Source organism: Numida meleagris, chromosome 4 (assembly GCF_002078875.1).
Source record: "Numida meleagris isolate 19003 breed g44 Domestic line chromosome 4, NumMel1.0, whole genome shotgun sequence".
In the NCBI taxonomy this organism is placed as follows: Eukaryota; Metazoa; Chordata; class Aves; order Galliformes; family Numididae; genus Numida; species Numida meleagris.
This window is the reverse complement of record NC_034412.1, coordinates 15,333,472-15,352,907: the sequence shown is the minus strand read 5'-3', so window position 1 is coordinate 15,352,907 and position 19,436 is coordinate 15,333,472. Positions and strand designations below refer to the sequence as shown.

Genomic DNA, 19,436 nt, shown 5'->3' with positions numbered 1-19,436 from the left:
GCGGGGCGGGGGGCGCGGGGCCGTCCGGCGGGGCCGTGCCGGTGTGAGCCCCGCCTGTGCCCGCAGAGCTCGCGGCACTCCAAGCTGGAGAAGGCCGACATCCTGGAGATGACCGTCAAGCACCTGCGGAGCCTGCAGCGGGCGCAGATGACCGGTGAGCAGTGGGGGGGGCGGCGGTGGTAATGGGGCTGTGCTGGGGCTCCCTGCGCTGCTCTGTTGTCCCAGGTGCAGCCGTGCACCGTGCTCCCCATCTGTATCCCTGGCGCTCGGTTGGAGCCCTCTGTCAGTGGGCACGGGGGGGGCGGTGGCCCAGAGTGGGTGCTCTGTCCTGGAGGGTCTCTGCTGCCCGCCTGGCTCCCCGGTGCTGGGATGCACGGTGCTTTCCGCCTGGATCCTCGGCGCCCAGGAGCATCCTCCCCGCTCAGAGGGCTGTGGGAGGTGCCACCAGTGGGCAGCTCGCTGCGTCTCCACTGACAGCCCTGCGACTCTCACCCCACAGCTGCGCTGAGCACGGACCCTACAGTGCTGGGCAAGTACCGCGCCGGCTTCAGCGAGTGCATGAACGAAGTGACACGGTTTCTCTCCACCTGCGAAGGTGTCAACACTGAGGTGCGCACCCGGCTCCTGGGCCATCTGGCCAGCTGCATGACCCAGATCAACGCCATCAACTACCCTGTGCCACCCCCGCCGCTGCCACCGCCACCCACAGCCTTTGGGCCGCCCCTGGTGCCGCCGGGCGGAGGTGCGGGGCCACTCCCAGCTGTACCCTGCAAGCCAGGTGCTGATGCAGCCAAGGTGTACGGTGGCTTCCAGCTGCTGCCTGCCTCTGATGGGCAGTTCGCCTTCCTCATCCCCAGCGCTGCCTTCGCTCCCGGTGGGGCTGTGCTGCCCCTCTATGGTGGCCCCCCCACGGCTGCCACCGCCGCCTCGCCCCCCGGCCCCTCACCTGGCACCGCTGACTCAGTCTGGAGGCCCTGGTGAGGGCGGCAGGCATCGGACTGGACTGAGCACCGCGCCCCGTGCTGCTGGCACGGCTGTACATAGGTTATACGTTCATATTGGATTGTGCCTTTGTACCATAGCACTCCCTCCGACAGTGTTTCGTGTTTTACACGAGATCTTTTTTCTCCCTTCCTTCCCCTTCCTTATGTGACACCAAAGATCGGGATTTTTTTTTTTTTTGAATGCTCTTAAAATAAAAGAGTCTCTTCTGTTTTGGAAGGCCTTTGGAGATACCTGGAGTGCTGGCTGTGTGCTCGGAAGGGAGCCCAAGGACTGTGCTGCTGTGGGCTGGAGTTGCGTGGCAGACCCAGTCCCCTTTGTGCTCTGGGAAATTGCCTGGCCCTTTCCCTGCCCCTGGGCAGATGTAATTCCTGCTTCCTTGGGAGCAGCCCAGCTGATCTGACCTGCTAAAAGTGTTGTGTTTGCAGAGCTGCTGTGTGTGCTAGGGGAGGCACCTCAGCCACTCACATGTAGTGAGACGGGGTAGATTGAGCACGGAGCCTCCTGCCCAGACCCCAGGGGCCTGTCCCTGGTGTAAATCACCAATGCCTGCAGCCGGTGATTTACAGGAGAGTGCCTGCCAGCATCTCGTGTTACAACTGTGGGACAGAGCGGATGCGGTGCTGTGTCTCGGGGCTGACAGGCTGCAGCAGGCGGTGCTGGGTACCACCTCCACCTGGAGCTGGAGGCACAGTCAGGCTGTGCCGGATGATTAATGCTCTGCATGTGGTTTTGATAGAGTTGGGCATTTCCTCTGCTTTAATATGGAAAACACATGTCAGGGGGAGTGAGGTGGGGCTGTGTGGGCTGCCTGCCTCCGTAACTGTGAGCTGCAGCTGACCCTCCTGACTTGGTCATGCCCCATTTCCAGGCAAGATGTGAGCCCCTGATAGGGGCAAGTGGTGGTCTCAGGTTACAGCTCGCATCGCCCTTCCTAACAAGTCCTAACTCAGAGCGGACAGCTTTAAACCGTGCCAGGATCCATCAGGGATTCCTTCCAAATCCCCCACAGAAGCGTGTCGGGTTCTGCCTGGCTCATCCAGGTGCTTGGCTGCATCCAGGTGCTGGGGAAATGCAAGCTGTGCAGTGTGAGAGCAGGCAGGGTCTGAGGCCTCCCCTCTCCGCAGCTTCCTGATCTGAGAGCACTCCTTGGGATGAATTTTGGAGGGGGAGAGGAGGAGATGTCTGCAATCCATCTCCGCGGGGCTTACCGATGAGGATGTGCGTGGTGATGGCTGTCTTCTGAAAGCAGCTGCAGAGGATGATCTCCCAAGCATCCGGGTGATGACGAGCATTCTTCTCTCCTTTTTGTATGTAGATTCCCCTATATCTCCCAATGCCTTTGCTCTTACTGCTGCCTTCACTGTGGCATCCGGCAGCCAGGCTTTGTGAGCCAGCTCTGTGAGTCTGGGGCTGCCTGCCCTGCTGTCACCTCTGTGCTGCTGCTGGTGACACGGCAGGACCAAGCCTGCTGTGCTCACAAGGGGCCACTTGCAGGACCTGCCTGTTCGGGAACCGTGTTGCCTGGTGCTGGTGGGACCTGCGTGCATCACCTGGGGGAGCTGTGGCTACTCTAGCTGGGCAGGGCCCTCCTGCTGGGGAATCGTGTTAAGAGGAGGCTCTACGGTAGGCTAATGGAGGGCATATAGATCTGGGAGTGAAAGAAAAGACAAACTGATCTGCTAATGGAATTCAGATTGCAAATATAGCAAGCATATCTGCTGTACGCTAGGCTCTGGCTTCTCCAAAGCTTTGTGTTTGCTCAGTCCCACAGCCTGTTGACATGAGAGATCTGTTTGAGTTTGTGTGATTTGAAGGGATCAGAGCCATTCCCAGGAGCTGTGCTCTTGATGCTAATTCACTTAAACCGTGACAAATTTGGATGACAAATGTGGGCTGGGGGTCTGTGGGCCTTTACGTGCAGGAGCTGCCCTTTGGATACAGCAAACACCATCACCCTGGGGCTGAAGTGGATAGGAAGCCCCGTGCCTGGTTCTGTCCCGCACTGATGATGGCACGTGGTCTGGTGGTGCTGCACACCTGCCCCTGGCCCCGGCCGTGCCCCGCTCACCTCCCTGCCTGCTGCGGCCGTGTGCTCTGCCGGGTGCTGCCGCCCGCCCGGGAAACCTGTCATTAAAGTCAATTAACTTTTCCCACACTCCTTGCAAGCGGTGCGCAACCCCTCCTCGCTTCCTCCTTGGCTCTTAAGTGCTACCATATGGCACGGGCCCCGGCCCCCCCGCACCCGCCCTGCCTTTGATTCCAGTCAGACAGCCAGAGCTTTATGATTTAAGCCGAGAGAGCCCTCGTACCAAGCCCTGGGCCGCGCTGCGGCCAAGGTGGTTTTTTTAGCAGGCAAGGCTGTTTTCTGGCAGGAAATGAATAGCTCCCAGATGAGCTCAGGAACCTGAGAGGTCGTGAGAAAGGAGCGAACCCCCGGCGCGGTGGCGGGCTGCCAGGCGGCAGGGAGGGAGGGAGCGCACCCGCGGCACACGAACCCGCTCTGGCCCCTGCTGCCGGCAGCCGCCGCGGCCCCATGCCGGCCACCCGCCTCCTCGCACTGCCGGATGGCCCCAGGCCTCGGCCTCGCTCGTGCCAGGGACCGCCGGCTTTGGGCCTTGGGCTGGTGTCCAGGCCTGTGGCCCTGGGGGTGGCAGAGCAGCGGCTTGGCCTGGCAGCACGGCAGAGGTTAAGGGGGTGAGGGATCGTGGGGGTCAGGGTGCACCTGGCTGCTGGGATCCACTCTCAGCGAGTGAGTGCTCAGGGCTGGGATGCGGCAGCCCCAGACAGGGTCCTGCATCTGGTCCTTCCCAGCCCCATGGAGAGGACTGGGTCTGATCCTGTCCAGCCCCCTGCCTTCACTCAGGAAGCCCGCAGCTTGAGTTTACCCCAGCACCTGCCCTTGCTAGGCGGGTGCCCGAGGGTAGGGTGGGGAAGGGGATCCATGATTTACGGGAGTGACACGTGTTTTACTTAAAACAAGTCAAACAAAAGCATGGTTTGTTTTGTGGAGCACAGACTTCCTGGTGGGGTCAGCCCAGACAAACGACTCCACTCCGTTTCATTAAACATTTGCAGCCAGCCACACCATCAGCTGGTACTGGGGGCCATGTTCCCAGCTGAGGTGGGGCATGGGGGAAGCCATGCAGCTGGAGGTAAGGGCACCTGTCCTCATAGCCCCAGCAGCAGGGAGCCGGGTCAGGATGGGGCTTCAGGAGGATGGAGCTGCTCCTCTGAACTGTCCTGCACACAGATGGGGCTGTGACAGCCTGGCTGTGTGACAGGAACACACAGTGCCCTGGTACTGGAACAGGGCCACTCCATGGCTCTCCCACCCCCAGCAAACACCATCTGACTCTGATGCTACTGCCAGAACCTCACCCAAAGCCAGCCCTGGGCCAGCCCCAGAGCAGGAGCTCTTCAGGGTCCTTCTACTCAAGTAGGACCCGGGGACAGCACCACCAGGTCTCAGGGTAAATCCTGCCTTGTTCTGCATAGGGTGCACGTGTGGCACTGGATGGGGTGTGCTCATACCCTTTCTGAAGTCACCCAGCATTTGTCTGGTGCTTCTGGCTGCCATGAGCTGACGAGGTCTGAGGGCTGTCGGCAACGACTTGGGGCTGCAGAAGCTTTTCCTGCTCCAGAAGATGGGCTGCAGTCCTACTCTCTGGAAAACATTATGAGTTCTTGAAACTGTAAAACAATCTGGCTGGTCTCTCTCCTGCTGACGTTGGAAATCTGGACAGTGTTTGTACCAAGAGAGGCAGCAGGATGTGGGGATGCATGCCGAATCCTGCAGCTATGTGCCGTGCCTGGCTCCGCTCCGCAGCCCCGCTGCAGCCCTGGCTCCTTGGCAGCGCCGACACATGCGGGTGCCAGAGGGGAGGCCCATGTGGGCCAGAGCTTGCTGCCGCCCCGCACCATCTTCCTTTCTCTCACAGTCAAGCTCGCTCCTTGCTGCGGAGTTTTGCACATCCCTTCCCCCAGAGCTGCCTGCTCCCAGCTCCCCCCGAGCCGTCATTGTGCTGGGAGCAGCGGGGCTGGCAGCCGCACAGCCCAGGCTGGTGTTTCTGAGCGGGCTCCAAGCAGCTGTTAGCACTTGCAGGCGGTGCTGGCACAGGCTGGCTCCCCGCTGGGCCCAGCTGTGTGGGCAGGGGATGCAGGGACAGCCCCAGCAGGACCGGGTCCCCATGGCCTCTGGACACCGGGTGCATCCCATGCTGCATGGAGCTGCCAGCACTGGATTGTTGCCTTTTCAGGAGTACAATGAGGTTTATCTGGAGGTGCCGCGGCCCCGGCAGGCTGTGCACATTGTGTTTGCTCAGCCAGCGGCACGACCGGAGCGAGGCCGGGTCACAGTGCACCGCTCCCTGCCCAGGAGCCCCCTCCTTGTAGGAGGCCTTGTGCAGTGGATGAGGGCTCCTCATGGCTCTGGAGGATCCCACAGAGCTGGGTCACCACCACCTGCTGCTCCCCAGCATCTTGCCAGGAGATGGTTTGCAGCCAGCCCCCCGTAGCCACACACGTCCCTGTCCATAGCGGCCACACGTGGGTCACCAGTGCCAGGCTGCAGACAGATGGGTGGTACTCTGCTCCTCGCCCATCCTTCCTGGCTGCCCGCAGCATTCCAATGCAGGGAGGCCAGGCACACAGCAGTGTGTTCTGCTTATCAAGAAGATCAAGAGGCAGCTTGATTACAGCCAGAAGGGCCTGGCTGCACGAGTACCATGCCAGAAATAACAGGGCAGGTACTTCAGAGCTCTTCAATCTACCAGGGAGAAACAAAACACGAGCCGATGGCTGCACATCTCTCACAGCCTGGGTGATTAGCTCCCCAGGGAGAGGCAGTAAAGCAGAATGCCCTCCCATAGGCACCATATTCCCCACTGGAGCATCACCAGCAGCAGTGTATTCTCCCTTAAATTTTCACCTTGCTCCAAAATGCTCTGGTTTACGAGCACACACCTCCTGATGTGATTGCTGCTGTCCTAGGGGCCAGGCTGGCCCCATCATCCACCCGCACCTGGCTGCGGGGATCTTTATCCCGCCGCGCAGCAGAGCCCCAGTGTCCTGCTGGCAGAAATTTGTCTGCAAATTTCCTCTCATTGAGAGCAGCCGGGGGGGCATGGGACACGGGCTGATAGGAGAACTTGATTAGGGCTGGGGCAAGCAGAGTAGGGAGACGGAGGCGGCTGGCAGGGAGCAGTGCTCCAGCCCTTAACCTCTCCTCAGGAGCCCGCAAATTATATCTGTTAATGGATCAGCCCCCTGGTATCTTACAAATAAGTCATCTGGCTAAGTGCGTGGCAGGCATTTGTTACATTTTCATCACATTTAATTTATCTTGCAATGAGCGTTAACTCAACGAGTCCCGGGGACAGCAGGTACAGAGCCATACCGGCACAGCTGGGCAGGAGGCTCCGGCTGCAGAGGGGCTTTGAAAAGCACAGAGAAACATTTTTTCCTGCTTCCCTGCAGAAATGGAAACCCTCTATGGAATGGGGCTGGGAGCCTTTGTGTGTGGGGGACAAAATACTCCACAGTACTGTGGTGTAGTCCTAAGCCCGAGGCTGCAGAGCCCCTTCCCAAAGTCCTGTGGCTCTGTGGGGGACATGGCAGCCTCTCTTGCTGCCTCTGCAGACCTGGGCATGCACAGAGCTGTACCATCATACCGTACCTCTGCACTGTGTCACCGCATCGTGTCACCGCACCACCACACTGTGCCACTGCACCGTGTCACCACGCCGTGACACCGTGCCTGCCCTGCAGGCAGTGGCCAGGAAAACGATGCTGCCATGGGGCTGGGGCACGCCGGGCAGCTCCCTCAGTGCCAGGAGTGATTTACGCAGTGCTCCCGGCAGCAGAGTCAATTAAGGTCACATTTCTGTGTCGCTAAACAACAGGCGGCTCTGGGTTCGGTCCCACTGAAAAGAAAACAAAAGCCACCCCTTGAAATGGGGTCTTTGAGGAGGTTCAAAGGAGCACAGCACAAAGGGCAGGCTTTGTGGTCACCCCTCATCCCGCGCTGCTTCCAGGGCCTTTCCCGACCAGAGACACTGCTAATGTGGCAAGTGGGAGTTTTTAATTGTCCGGCACAAACAATGCTGGCATATTTAGGCTGGCCTCATTACAGAACCATCCAAAACGCTTGAGAAGCATTCCCACCGCTTAGCATAAATAGCAGAAACGCTCCTTTCACAAACGGAGCAGGTCCCATCTGCTCCCAGTCCACCCTCACCTTGACTCCCAGTGGCACATCCCTGCCCACTACCACTGCTGGCCCCACTGCTGACCCCACTGCTGGTCTCACTGCTGGTCCCACTGCAGCCCCATTGCTGGCCCTATTGATGTCCTGCTGCAGTCCCAGCACAGCCCAAGCAGTGCATGCAGTCTGCCCCCAGCCCTGCCAAGCTCCTCGCAGTGCCTCTACCCTGCACACATTCCCAGGGTGCAGCCACGGAGGGGATCCTGTTTTCCTGGGGTGGGCCCTGGCAAGGAGCCCCATTGGCACACAGGGATCAAAGCACGGCGGCTCCTGGTTGATACCTGATCCTGGAGCTGGACGGGAGCCGGGAGGCTGCCGGGTGCCTCCTGCATGCACGGCGCTGTTCGGCTCTCCCTCTTCCCCTCTGCCTCCCTCTGCTTGGAGCCGATGCACTCCCCATGCCTCGCAGTTTATTAAAAATCCGAGGTACCTTGGAAGAGACAACACAATGGTGAACTTGATACAGCTGCCTTGTATTAATGGACTGCCCCTTTTGATTTTCAAGTGGAACTTTTGGCAGAACACCAGCGTCAAAAAGGGAAAATGGCTGTAAAACTCAGCAAAAGGGTGGGATAAAAAGGGGCTTTGATCAGAAGGGCTTGAAGGTGAACGGCAGCGGTGCTGGCGGTGTGCTGGGGGCAAAGCATGGTGCTGCAGAGAGAGCGGGGCCGAGGGCTGAACGGAGAGCGGAGGGGTTCAAAGGGCTCCGAGTGAGGAGCAGCACCGGAGGATTATTCACTTTCTATATTTTCACTCCTGCAGCACACATGGGAATCTAATTGGCCGGGACGAGAAATACAGCCAGACAGCTTACAAGCAGGCTGGAGAAGACAGAAAAATATTTGCAGCTGCAAGCCATTAAAGGCAAACCCGGCTTCGCTCCTCCACTTTAATTACCCTTCTGTATGCTTTCCTCTGTGTACCAGTGCTAACGTCAGTTCAAAAACCTTTCTGATCTTAAAAGGCCGAGCGCAGCACCTCGCTGCTCCCAGTGCTGGGCTGCACACAGCAGCACGGCACGGCATGACATGGCACGGCACGGCATCCCCTGTGCCAAAGCCACTGCATGGGGTGCTCTGGGCTCCATGGGTGCCTGGTGCACCGGCGCCAGCACGGCTGGAGCTGCCTGCATTGAGCAGCAAAGAGGGATTTTCTGTTCTTGAATAGCACTGTGCTGCTCCCAGCCCCGCTGCTGCTCATTTCCCTTTCCACCAGCAGCAGTGGCACCGCAGCTGTTATTGCAGGTGCCTGCTCACGGCTCAGCACCGCTCTGCTGAAAGCCAAGAATGGTGCTTGCTTTGTGCCGCTCCTTGTCTGTGCTGCGAGCTGACTTTGCAGTGTTTTTAATCCAACTACGAGCATGGGAGAGGTGCAAGCTGGTTGAATGGGGCAATTCTCCTTGGTTATTCTGAACCTTTGATGCAATCCCTCTCCAAATGCACAAACAGGGGAAAGGGATGCCTGGGTGTCGGGAGATTTTATAGTTGGGCTTTAAGCCCAGCTGCATCCCTATAGATGAGGGGCACACGGTGCAGGGATCTGGAGGAGCAGTGGGGCTCACCTAGCTTTGCCCCACTCAGCCACTTCCCGGCCCCGCTGAGCCCGGGGCTGGGGCTCCAGATTAGAACCACATTGAAGCACATTTGCAATGAATTAGGCCGGCAGCCAGCAGCGCTTGCTTGGCCGTGTGTACAGCCAATCTTTGGGGATTGTCAGCTCCTCCCAGGTTTCCACAGCGGATGTTCCCCGGCCAGAGTGCAGCTGGGCTCGTTGCAGAGCCCAGGAGGAGGGAAGTGCGGGTGGGGATGCGCTGTGCTGCAGGGAGGCATGGAATGGGGGTGTCACCTCTCCCCTCAAGGTGCACCCAATGTGAAATCCCATCTGAGGGGTACCTGAGAGCAGGGCTGCTGGGAGGCAGTGGGTCAGGGGCAGTGGGTCGGGGCACGGGCCTGCTGCGGGTGTCCATGGCAAGGAACAGTGCTAGCGTCTTGCGTGACAACCTGCCAGGAAAACTGTTCAGATCCTAATTCACATCGTGTTTGTATCGTGTTCTCTTCCTGCTTAAAGAGGCAATGTGGGAACCTTGTGAGGGGTTATGTGCTGTTTTGCTGGTTGCTTTCCTGGTCACGCACATCCCCTTAGGAAGTGATGCCACAGTGACAGACACTAGTTCTAAAAATAGCTCCACCCCATCTCCAGTGCCATTTTTTCTAATAACTTATCCCCACTTAAATAATAATGCTTAGTGATTAGTGGTGGGTGCATATTAAGCCGATGGCAGAGCAGGAAATTGGGCAGCTTCCTACACACTGCAGCACCGCCTTCCTGCCTGCTGTGCCGTGCTATGCTGTGCCATGCTATGCTGTGCCATGATGTGCCATACCATGTCATACCATGCCATGATACGCGATGCTGACAGCAGGCACATGAAGGGGACACCCATTGCCCTGCCCAGCTCGGCCACCCCAGCCCTCAAACCCGAAGTATTTCACCAGCCCAGCCCCAGCCATGCCCAAGGGGCACCCTGGGTGCAGCTGGAGCCCTGATGCACACACAGCCATGGCATGCTCCTCAGCCACGGCTGCACGCCGGGGGCCCCAGCAGCACTGCAGCTCTGCGATAAGGCCATGTCTCCTGTGAAATGACCTCGTGTTTCGTGAGCAGGGATATTTATGAAATGACAGACAGCTGTGCTAATCTCTCTCTGGCAAGCAAGGCTCACCCTGTTCCCTGGGGAGTGTGCCAGCAGGGCCGTGCCCAGGCACAGCCAGACCAGGCGGGCACTGGGGGCAGCTGGCAGGCTCCTCTGCTGCACTGGGGCTCAATGCCAAGACCCCAAACCCACGTGCTCGGTGGCGAGCCCGCAGCACAGCACCAGCGCTTGGCACAGCCCCACTCTGTGATGCCTATACATTGCTGCGACACAGAGGGGCTGGGAGGGCTGCAGCCACCCGGGCAGTTCCAGCTGGGGGGTCCGAGCCGCCCCTGGAGTGGCACAGCCCCCGGCTCACTGCCACTCACAGCCACTCAGCAGCAGCCTTCCCAACACAGCTCCCCTCGGGTTTTTATCACCCGCATCGCACTGGCGAGGGGAGGGAGGCCACCGCCGGGGAACATCTGGGCTCCATTGCTCATTGTCTGGCAATTAATGTCAGCGCTGAAGACAGAAGGGACGTCAGATATTAAATAAACACGACCGCACTCTGCAGACCAAAACAATCCCACCGGGGGGAAGCGCACATGCGCACGCACCAGCGCCGCTGCGGCACAGCACGACCGGGCTGCTGGCTGCACACGTGTGTGCACGGCCCTGCACGCTCGCAGGCTCCCACACAGCTCAGGTTTCACCTCAAGTAGGGCCAGCAGGACAAAAAAACCCCTCCCTTTCCTTTCTTTTTATTTTACTTTGTTTTATTTTTTGTTTTCCAGCAGGCAAATTGCAGCTGCAAGTGCAGAGACCTTAAAGCTGTGCCTGTGGGGGGGTCTAAGCATCCAGCCAGCAAACAGCAGGGATGGGATGGTTCCCCCAGCCCACCAGGCTGCCTAAGGCCTGCCCCCACGGTGCTCCCCACATTCTACTCCTGCATGGATGCGGATGCGTTAGCTCAGGGTCGGACTGGTTTGGGCTCTGGGAGCTTTTGTTCCCCTGCAGAAGCCCCTCTCTCCTCTGCCCTCAGCCCCTTTTCATATGAAGGTCAATGGGCTGATGATTAAGCAGGAAAAGGGCATGAAGAATCAACCAAATTAAATCTTGTGTGCAAACAGGTGGGTGTGAAATTTCACTCAATGGATGGTGTTAGCGGGGACCCCCGGGATCCTGATTTCCCAGGGGAAGGCTGGGCAGCCCGAGGGGGATTTGCTACAAAAACCCCAGACATGGGAGAATAGAAAAAGCCTTCTCAAAAACCAATATTGACAAGGTCCCTGTGTTTGCACCCCGGCTTTCCCTGGGAGCACAATGGGAGGCGATTGTCCCAGGCGCAGCGGGGAGGGGACGCGGGGAGCTCAAAGGTGAGCGGCCCCCCTGGCCCCCCAGCCCCAGCCCCTCCGCTTAATCCCCCGCTCGCCAGAGCTTTGAAGTCGCCAGAGGTCGAATATGGGATGGAAATCACGTTAGCCGCGCTGCGTGATCACAACGCGCTGTGACACAATGCTGCGTTCCCCCGGCCGTGCACCCAGTGAGCAGCGGGATGCACCAGAATCCACAGGGACACGGCGGGACACATTGGGATACAGCAGTTTAGCCCACTCCTATGGCACTCAATGTGGTGCCTCCAGCGCCAGCGCAGAACGGGGGACAGGGAGCAGCCTGATAGCGGGAGGCTCATCCCTGGGATTAATTAGCCAAGGCTGCAGCGCAGAGTGATGTAAAACACGAGCCCTTTGCTGTGGCGTGGGGCACCGGGGCCGTCCCGCAGAGCTGCACATCTTGTAGGCATTAGCGTCACGTCAGAGCAGCCTGCACAGAAGGATGTGGGGTTTATGGGGTTGTAAAGTGCCTTGTTCCCGGTGTAGGAACGGCACTGCTGTGCAGAAACGTGCTCTCAGTGCACGAGGCTCAGGAACCTGCGCAGGGAGGAAACGTGGGGCTTGGAAGCTCTGCTGTCACTCTTAGGACGACACGTTTGCAGTTGTCCTTTTGCGCCCCAGCACATGACACCCAGCATCGTATTGCTGCTGTCCCAGGTCAGAAGAAAGGTGGGGAAGGTGACTTCGTGGAGGGACAGAAATGTTTAACAGTAGATCCGCAGAGCCGAGCTGGTTGTGTCGCTGAGCCTTCCTCCCGTGGTGCTGGTGTCTCACAATGTGAAATATCAGCATGGCACATGGAAAATAACCTAGCGCAGTTCTATCAGCCGATACAGCTGTGTGGTATCAGTGTGCTTAGAGATCTCAGTCAGACCCAAACACTGCCCTTCAGTCTATCGTTCCCATGGTTATTCAACAGAAGAAAACCTGTTACCTCCAACTCTTTGCCTTCAGTGGAACAGCTTTCCAAATGGAGAACTACACCACCAGGAGATGTCTGGGGAGGTCTGACAGGCATTTCCCACTGCAGTCCCAACAAGCAGCCTTATGAGAAGACATTGCCACGGTGCAGCGTGTTCACCAGCTGCAGCTCCTGAGCATCAGTGGGCTCAGAGCCACCACAGCTCTCCTTGCCTGGGGCTGGTGAGGTGGGCACTGCATGGCACAGCATGACGCAGCACGGCACAGCATGACACGGCATGGCACAGCCTGGCATGACGCACCATGGCACGGCACAGCCACAGCACAGCCACGCTCCGCACAGCTTTTCCCTTCCAAGCAGCCTTCCAAGAACACGTCTGCTGTGCCCCCACCCTGCACTGGAGCTGAAGATCTAAATAAAGAACTTTTGTCTTTTTATTAAGCATTTTAGGAAACGTGACTATTACATTCATATTATATTTCCCTGTTTTGTACAAACACGTTGAAGTCAGCACTAAGAGGATTACATTTATGGCACGCCGATCTCTGCCCGAATGGACTGACTAAAGAAACTCTTGTTAAACAGTATTTTCTCTAATGCCTGTTGCTTTTCTTCCCTGCCATAGTGCTCCGACATCCATGCGGGCTCCCTAAATCCACCCTCCTCGTGAGCTTTCAGATCAGGACTCTTCCTCCCTCTGCCCCCTCCAGATCCTTTAATACAGCTGAAGATGAACATTAGCGCTTGGTTCAACTGCACTGGAAAGGGAAAGGGCAGATTCATCAAAATCTTTATACCTCCATAGAAAAATGTAGCCTTTTGCCTTTCCTCGAGTGAATGCCTTTTCTAGAGGGTATTCATTAGGGCTTGGGTCTGTTTTTGCAGACAGCTCCACAGATGTTGACATTTTTTTTCTTCGCTGGGTTAAGACGCCTTCTATAGGCTTTCATTCTTCATTTGTTACTTCTTTATTATCCAAGGGGGGGGGGGGGTCTTTCCCCCCCCATCTTTTTTTTTTCCTCCTTCCTTTCTTCCTGAGGAGTTGACTCGGCTCTCTGAAGAGAGCAGTGCTCGCAGCCTCATTATGCTCCCAGCCCTTTCTCATTGCCGTGGTGCCATTGTGGCGAGCAGCAGGTAGTGGTGGCACCGCGGGGTCAGCGCCGTGCCGCTTGCTGCACCCGCAATGGGAAGGGTCGGATGCGTACCCACGGTTCTACCTAGGCTCCTGGACCCAGATGCTGAGGAAGGGTTTGGTTGCCTGGCCTAGGGGAGGAAATCATGATGGAATAAAATCAAGGAGGGAATGATGTGTTGGGACTGCTGGGTATGGTGGGTCCCTGTGGTGACACCATAGCCTGCAAACTGAGCTGGGAGGCACCTGCACCCCAGTTCCCAAAGGAAGCACACTGTGTTTCTAGAGATATTTGTCCCAAAATATTGCCAGGAGGGACACAAGCATTGGCAAAGGCATCACAGTCCAAGTGGCACTTCAGGGCCCACGCTAAGGAGCGCAGAGGTAATGGTCCCAGCCATTCACAAATGGGCTCATTGTGTCGCTGTGCATTATCTTGGGGAAAAGAATAGCTCCCACTCTGAGAGCCTCCTGCCCCGTTCCCACACTGCCCCAAATGACAGCCCCAGGTCTGCGGGGCTGCATGGGGCAGCAGCGATCTTTATCCTGCCACGCAGCAGAGCCCCAGCATCCTGCTGGTAGAAATTTGTCTGCAAATTCCCCCACATTGAAAGCAGCCTCAGACACGGTCCGGGGCGAGGACTTGATTAGGGCCGGGGCAGGCGGCGTGGGGAGCAATGCTCTGGCCCTTAACCTCTCCTTGGAAGCCCACGGAGCTGATGCTGTCACCGCTTCTGGGGCTCTGTTGGAACACAGCAGCTTCGCTCCAGTCGAACTAGAGCAGAGCTGTGAGCACCAGGGTTTACAGCCCAGAAAATCTGGGCTCCAAAGGGCTCTCCCTCACGGGGGAAGGAGGCGTTCCGCCCTGCCCAGGGCCACTTTTATGCCATTGTGCCTTTTCAGCGTTGCATTAAGGCGGCCAAAGAAGGGGGATTTTTAATGGTTCCGCGGGAACAAAGCGGGAACATTGGGCCCGACTTCATTACAGAATCATCTGAAACGCTTGAGGAGCGTTTCCCACTAATTATCATAAATAGCCGAAAAAAATCTTTCACTCCCAAAGCAGGTTCCATCTGCCCCGCCGTGTTTTCTCACCTCCACTTCAAACAGCGTGGCTGTGCCCCCGCACAAAGGGGAGACCCCATCCCTGCTCCCCTCGCACACGGGCACTCTGAAGAAATACAAACAGGCCGCAGATTAACATCGCTCCTTTGCACCTTAAACAAACAGGCAGCTTCCGCCCCTCCGGGAGAGCCGGGGGAAGATGTGCTAGGCTCGCCCTGCCCAAAGCCTGCACGCAGCTCCTGGTGCCTGGACATCAGAGGTGTTCTGGGTGTACTGGGTGCCGGGAAGGCACAATCCTGCTGGGATGTTATGGAGCACAGGAGGGTGGCTGTAGGGGTGCTGCTGTCGGATGCACGGATCCACGGCCAAACACCTCCAGCCTGACCACATCTTCATGGATAACAGTAATTAATAGGAGAGCAGACGTGCCTTGTGTCTCCGAAGACCTTTTAAGATGTGATTATGTTGTGCTAATCTCGCCCCCAAGCACTTCCCTGTTTAGGCTGTATCAGGCCATTAAATATCCCCAAACCCAAGGAGCCCCCCTGCCATCCCCGGCAGCCGGCCCTGCTTTCAAACCCTCTAAATCAAGCACAGAGCAGAGCCCATACGGGCTGCCAGGAAACACACTCCCTTCCCTCATCTGCGTCTCATTAGAGCAGTGCCAGGCTCCGGCAATGCGCACTCTGTCCCGCACAGATGTGCTGCCCCGCACTCACCTCCCGTATTTCACAGCCATCGTCGGGACTTCAAGGAGCAGCTGAGCAGCAGTAACACTGCACAGGCCCAGCAGAGCGGATATCCAAGTCCCTAGTGCACAGCCACAGGTATGCGCCCTAATGCAAAGCACCATTCCCTGCTTTACTCTGGCACAGTGTCAGCAAGAAGCTGCCCCGGGGTCTGGAACGCAAGATTTACAGTTGCAGCTCTATTTTCTCACCATGCCGCTGCCTATTGCTGCCCCATCCTCTGACCATCAGCACCAGCTGGGCACCCCATGCTGCAGTGGGTGGTGGAAAATCCCCACTGAAGCAACAAGACAGCCCCGGGATGAAAATGTTGCTCTGCTTGTGCACAACAGAGCTGCTGGGAAGGCTTTAATATCAGGGAAGAGGTCAGAGCGTTGTGTGGGTATACCACTGTTGGCACGTCCCATGGTGCCGGGCAGGGAAGCAGCTGGGATGCCTTGCACTACGCAGGCAGCTGCCAGCAATGGGGAGATTCAGCAGGATCCCCACCAGCCTCCAGCCCGTGCCCCGAAGTGGGCACCCCGTGGCAGACCCAAGGAGGGCCCCCGGCTGGCCCTGGAGCAGGGTTTGCAGAGCCTCAGTGCGATGCCTTCTGGCCCAGGTGGTCCCGCACGGCCGCGGGCAAGTGGTGGCAGCCACTGCCTGTGTCGGGTTGCCACCTAGTGTCGCTTGGTAGAAGGTCCCGTCGGGCCGTGACACCGTGCTCAGATTCCCCAGGCTCACAGCATCTCCAGGCGCCGCCTGGGAGGGACCCCAAAACCTCCTGAATCCTGCTACGCCTGCCCCTGGGGGACTGTACTGCTGCGATGCGGCTCTGCAGTCCGGCTTGGGTGGGCAGCATCCAGCGCTTGGACACTCAGCAGCCTCACTGGTGGCACGGGGTGGTCGTGGCCATGGGCAGCATGGTAGAGGACGAGGGTGAGCTTCACCCCCAGCAGCACGGCACCCACCTGCAGCACCAGCACAGCCAGCCCGAGGGCAAGGGAGATGCGGCAGTGCCGTGGGTTGGCCCACAGGGGGAAGTCTCTGTGGTGATGTCCACCTGGAGCTGTGGGTGGGGAGGCTGGCTGGGAGCTCGTGTTGCCTCGCAGGGGGGGAACAGGGGATGCTGGTCTCTGTGTGGGTGCTGGAAGAGCAGGAGGCACTTGTTGGGCTGTAGCTGCCTGCATGGTGTTTGGAATTGGTGGGGTGGTGGGAGCTAGAGCGGATAGTGCATGCTCTGGGCTGGTGACAGAGATCTTGGGCAGCACTGTTGGTGATGGGGTGGTGTTGGAGGCCTTGTGCAGCACTGTTGGTGATGGAGCAGTGGTAGAAATCTTGAGTAGAATGGTTGATGGTGGCATGGCAATGGAGGCTTTAGACAGCATGGTTGGTGACGGAGCAGTGATGAAGCCCTCTGCTGGCATGGCTGGAAACATCAAGGAGGTGGCCATAGGCAATGGCACAGTTGGCAATGCCATAATGGGAAAGGCCACCGATGACAGTGTGGTCTGTGCTGAGGTGGGTGAGGCTTCAGGCGGCAGCAAGGGTGGCATCCTTTGTGATGATGTGGAGGTGAATAGTAGAGATGGGGTGAGAGCAGCTGATGGAGGCAGAGTAGCTGGGCAGATTAACTGGTTTCCCCTCAGTGATGTCACTGCTTGCCCTGCCAGGTGAGGTGGAGTCTTACATGACACTTGGGAGGACAGTTTAACTTTCTCACTGTTGCCCTGGATCCAGCTGTGCAGGTAACAGAGACTGCAGTCACATCTCCATGGGTTGCCACTCAGATACAGTGAGCTGAGCTTTTTCAGGGGGTCCAAGAGTCCTCGGGGGATACTCTCTAGCTGGTTCATTCGAAGATTGAGGGTTTTCAGATTTGGGAGAGCAGCAAAGACCTCATCATCCAGAGCAGAGAGCTGGTTTGCGTCCAGCTGGAGGTCTGAGAGCTTGTCAAGCCCGGTGAAGACCCCTCTTGTCAGGGCTGCTAGCTGGTTGTGAGACAAGATGAGTTTGCCAAGAGATGTGAGGTTGACAAAGATGCCATCCGGAAGCGCGGCTAAACTGTTCCTACCCAGGTCCAGCTCCCAGAGGTGTGGCATGGTGTCAAAAAGGCAGCAGGGGAGCTCCGTAATGTGGTTTGAACCTAGAGTCAGCAGCTTCAATCTGTTTAAACCAAAGAAGCTCTGGGGCGGGAGAACCCTGATGAAGTTGTTGTCCAGGAGGAGTTTTTCCAGGTAGGTCAGGTTCCTCAGGAGCATGGGTGGCAGCACCCTGAGCCTGTTCCTCTGCAGGCTGAGCTCCAGCAGCCCCCACTGAGCAGCCAGCAGCCCCTCGGGCAGGTCCTGCAGCTCGTTCTCATACAGCCGCAGGACCTGCAGCCGGGGCAGTTTGCTGAAGGCATCTCCAGGCAGAACGGTGATCCTGTTTCTAGCCAGGTCCAAAAATGTTAGATTGGCAAGAGAATCAAAAATACCTTCTGGAAGAGAAGGGATGGCATTGATGTGCAGGGACAGCTCTCCCAGATTCTCCAGCCCTTCAAACAGGCCTTTGGGGATGTGGCTGATGTGGCTGTCTCTCAGCTCCAGCCTCTGCAAGCTTGGAAGGTTCTGGAAAGTGCCCACAGCTAGTTCTTCTAAGGAGGCACCAGAGATTTCCAGATCCCTCAGTTTCTCCAAACCATCAAAGGCCCCAGGTTCAACTGTCTTGATATTGTTGCCGATAAATAAAATCTTGGTCAGGTTGGGCATGTACCTGAAGGCGCCTTTCCTTATGGCAGTGATGCTGGTTTGCACAAAGATCATCTCAGAAATGAAAGACTTTGCGATCTTTGGGATCTCTTTGACATCATTTTTGGATCCTCTGTAGACCTCCTGGTAATCCTTGGGCATTTCATATGGATCTGCACCCAGGGTTTGACTTTGGCATTTATGGGGACAGAAGAAGAGGAAGAAAAGGAAAAGGAAATGCTGGTCCATCATCCTGGAAAAAGGGTTCCAAAAGTTGGTTATGAAGAACAACAGAACGTGTGTCCACAGTTCATGAGCTGCAGCACCACACCGTCGTTCAGCTCTCAGGACCCTTCTATTCACATATCACAGCAACAGAAGGAAGAGACCAGTGCTCAGCAGGGCAATAGCTCATCCACACAACAGCAGCACCAGCCACTTGCAAACCTTCACGGGCGAACCTTCAGAGATCAGAAGTGGTCCCAGGATCAGGGACACAGGGAAGCAGATCCCCAGAGCCGCCCCTGCCAGCACGTTTTCAAGCCTTTCACGTCACTTACCTGAGTGCACCCGAACAAGTCCAGCTGCTGGCACACTGCGCTATGCAAGGAGTGAGGCACAGGGCAAAGGCTCCCATCACCTGGGGGGAGCTCCTTATCCGCAGCCCAGGCGCGGGGCTTGGCTGTGGGGCTGCGGGGGGAGATAACGCCCAGCACAGTGCAGGGAGCAGCCCAGGCACCCCCGGCGAGGATGCAGCGTGCTTCCAGGCGTTATCTGCCGGCACCACTCGGCCACGCACATCCAGGGAAGCTCAAAGATCTCCAGACCACCGTGGTTTTCCTTCCTCAAGAAGCGGCTGATGTAGCTAAAAGGTGCTGCTCCAAAGCCTTTTGTTTCAGCCGATAACTGCGATGAGAGCTGTGGCCCTGCTGGGCAGACCCACAGGCAGCCGGCATTGGGCTTGGCACCACGCCCCGTGTCCTGGCAGCTGGCCGTGGGGCTGGTGCTGCACGGGAGCACGAGGAGGGGCCGTGCTGGGGACACCTGGAGCTGCTGGCAGGTGCGGGACGGCTTGTGGAGGAAACGCCCTGCTTCATTCGGGGAATTGCTTAAAATGACAAGCGATGCAATGCTTCCTAGGATGAACTGTTGTTAAACATTTCCTTCTGGTTTTCGCTCGCTCTCGTTAAGGCTCAGCTAGTGCTTGCCTGGCTCTGTTTCAAATGCCAAAGCACCCCACGTTCCCCCACACTTCCAGCTGCCTCGCCGCGTTCCAGCGCCAGCCCCGTGAGGGCCCCGCTCCGCGCACGGTGCCAGTACCGGGGGCACGGAGCAGCCCGCAGCCCGCCCCGGGCCCTCCCCGCGTTGCCGGTGCTCGGACCGCCCCGGCCCGTCGGCCACGAGGTGGAGCCGCAGCACCGCACGGCACGGCACGGCCGCAGCGCCGTCGGGGCGAAGGGCTCAGCTGGGACCAGGCGCCCGCCCGCCGCCGGCAGCCAGCAGCAGCGCCCGGCAGCAGCGCCCGCGTGTGCCCAGGCAGCGGGACAGCGGGACCGCGGCACCC

General features: G+C 58.0%; 2 protein-coding genes across 2 annotated transcripts; one reads left to right on the top strand and one right to left on the bottom strand.

The window, feature by feature from the left end:
• Positions 7-1,210, top strand: HES1 (hes family bHLH transcription factor 1). Its single transcript, XM_021395774.1, has 2 exons — positions 7-154; positions 500-1,210. The coding sequence occupies exons 1-2, from the start codon at positions 109-111 to the stop codon at positions 979-981; spliced, it is 528 nt and encodes a 175-aa protein (XP_021251449.1). The 5' UTR covers positions 7-108; the 3' UTR covers positions 982-1,210.
• LOC110398275 (carboxypeptidase N subunit 2-like) lies at positions 11,358-19,228 on the bottom strand. The gene is made up of 2 exons (XM_021395771.1): positions 18,433-19,228; positions 11,358-18,125 (listed from the first exon to the last, which is right to left on the bottom strand). Exons 1-2 carry the CDS (start codon positions 18,507-18,509, stop codon positions 15,938-15,940), a joined length of 2,265 nt encoding a protein of 754 aa, XP_021251446.1. The 5' UTR covers positions 18,510-19,228; the 3' UTR covers positions 11,358-15,937.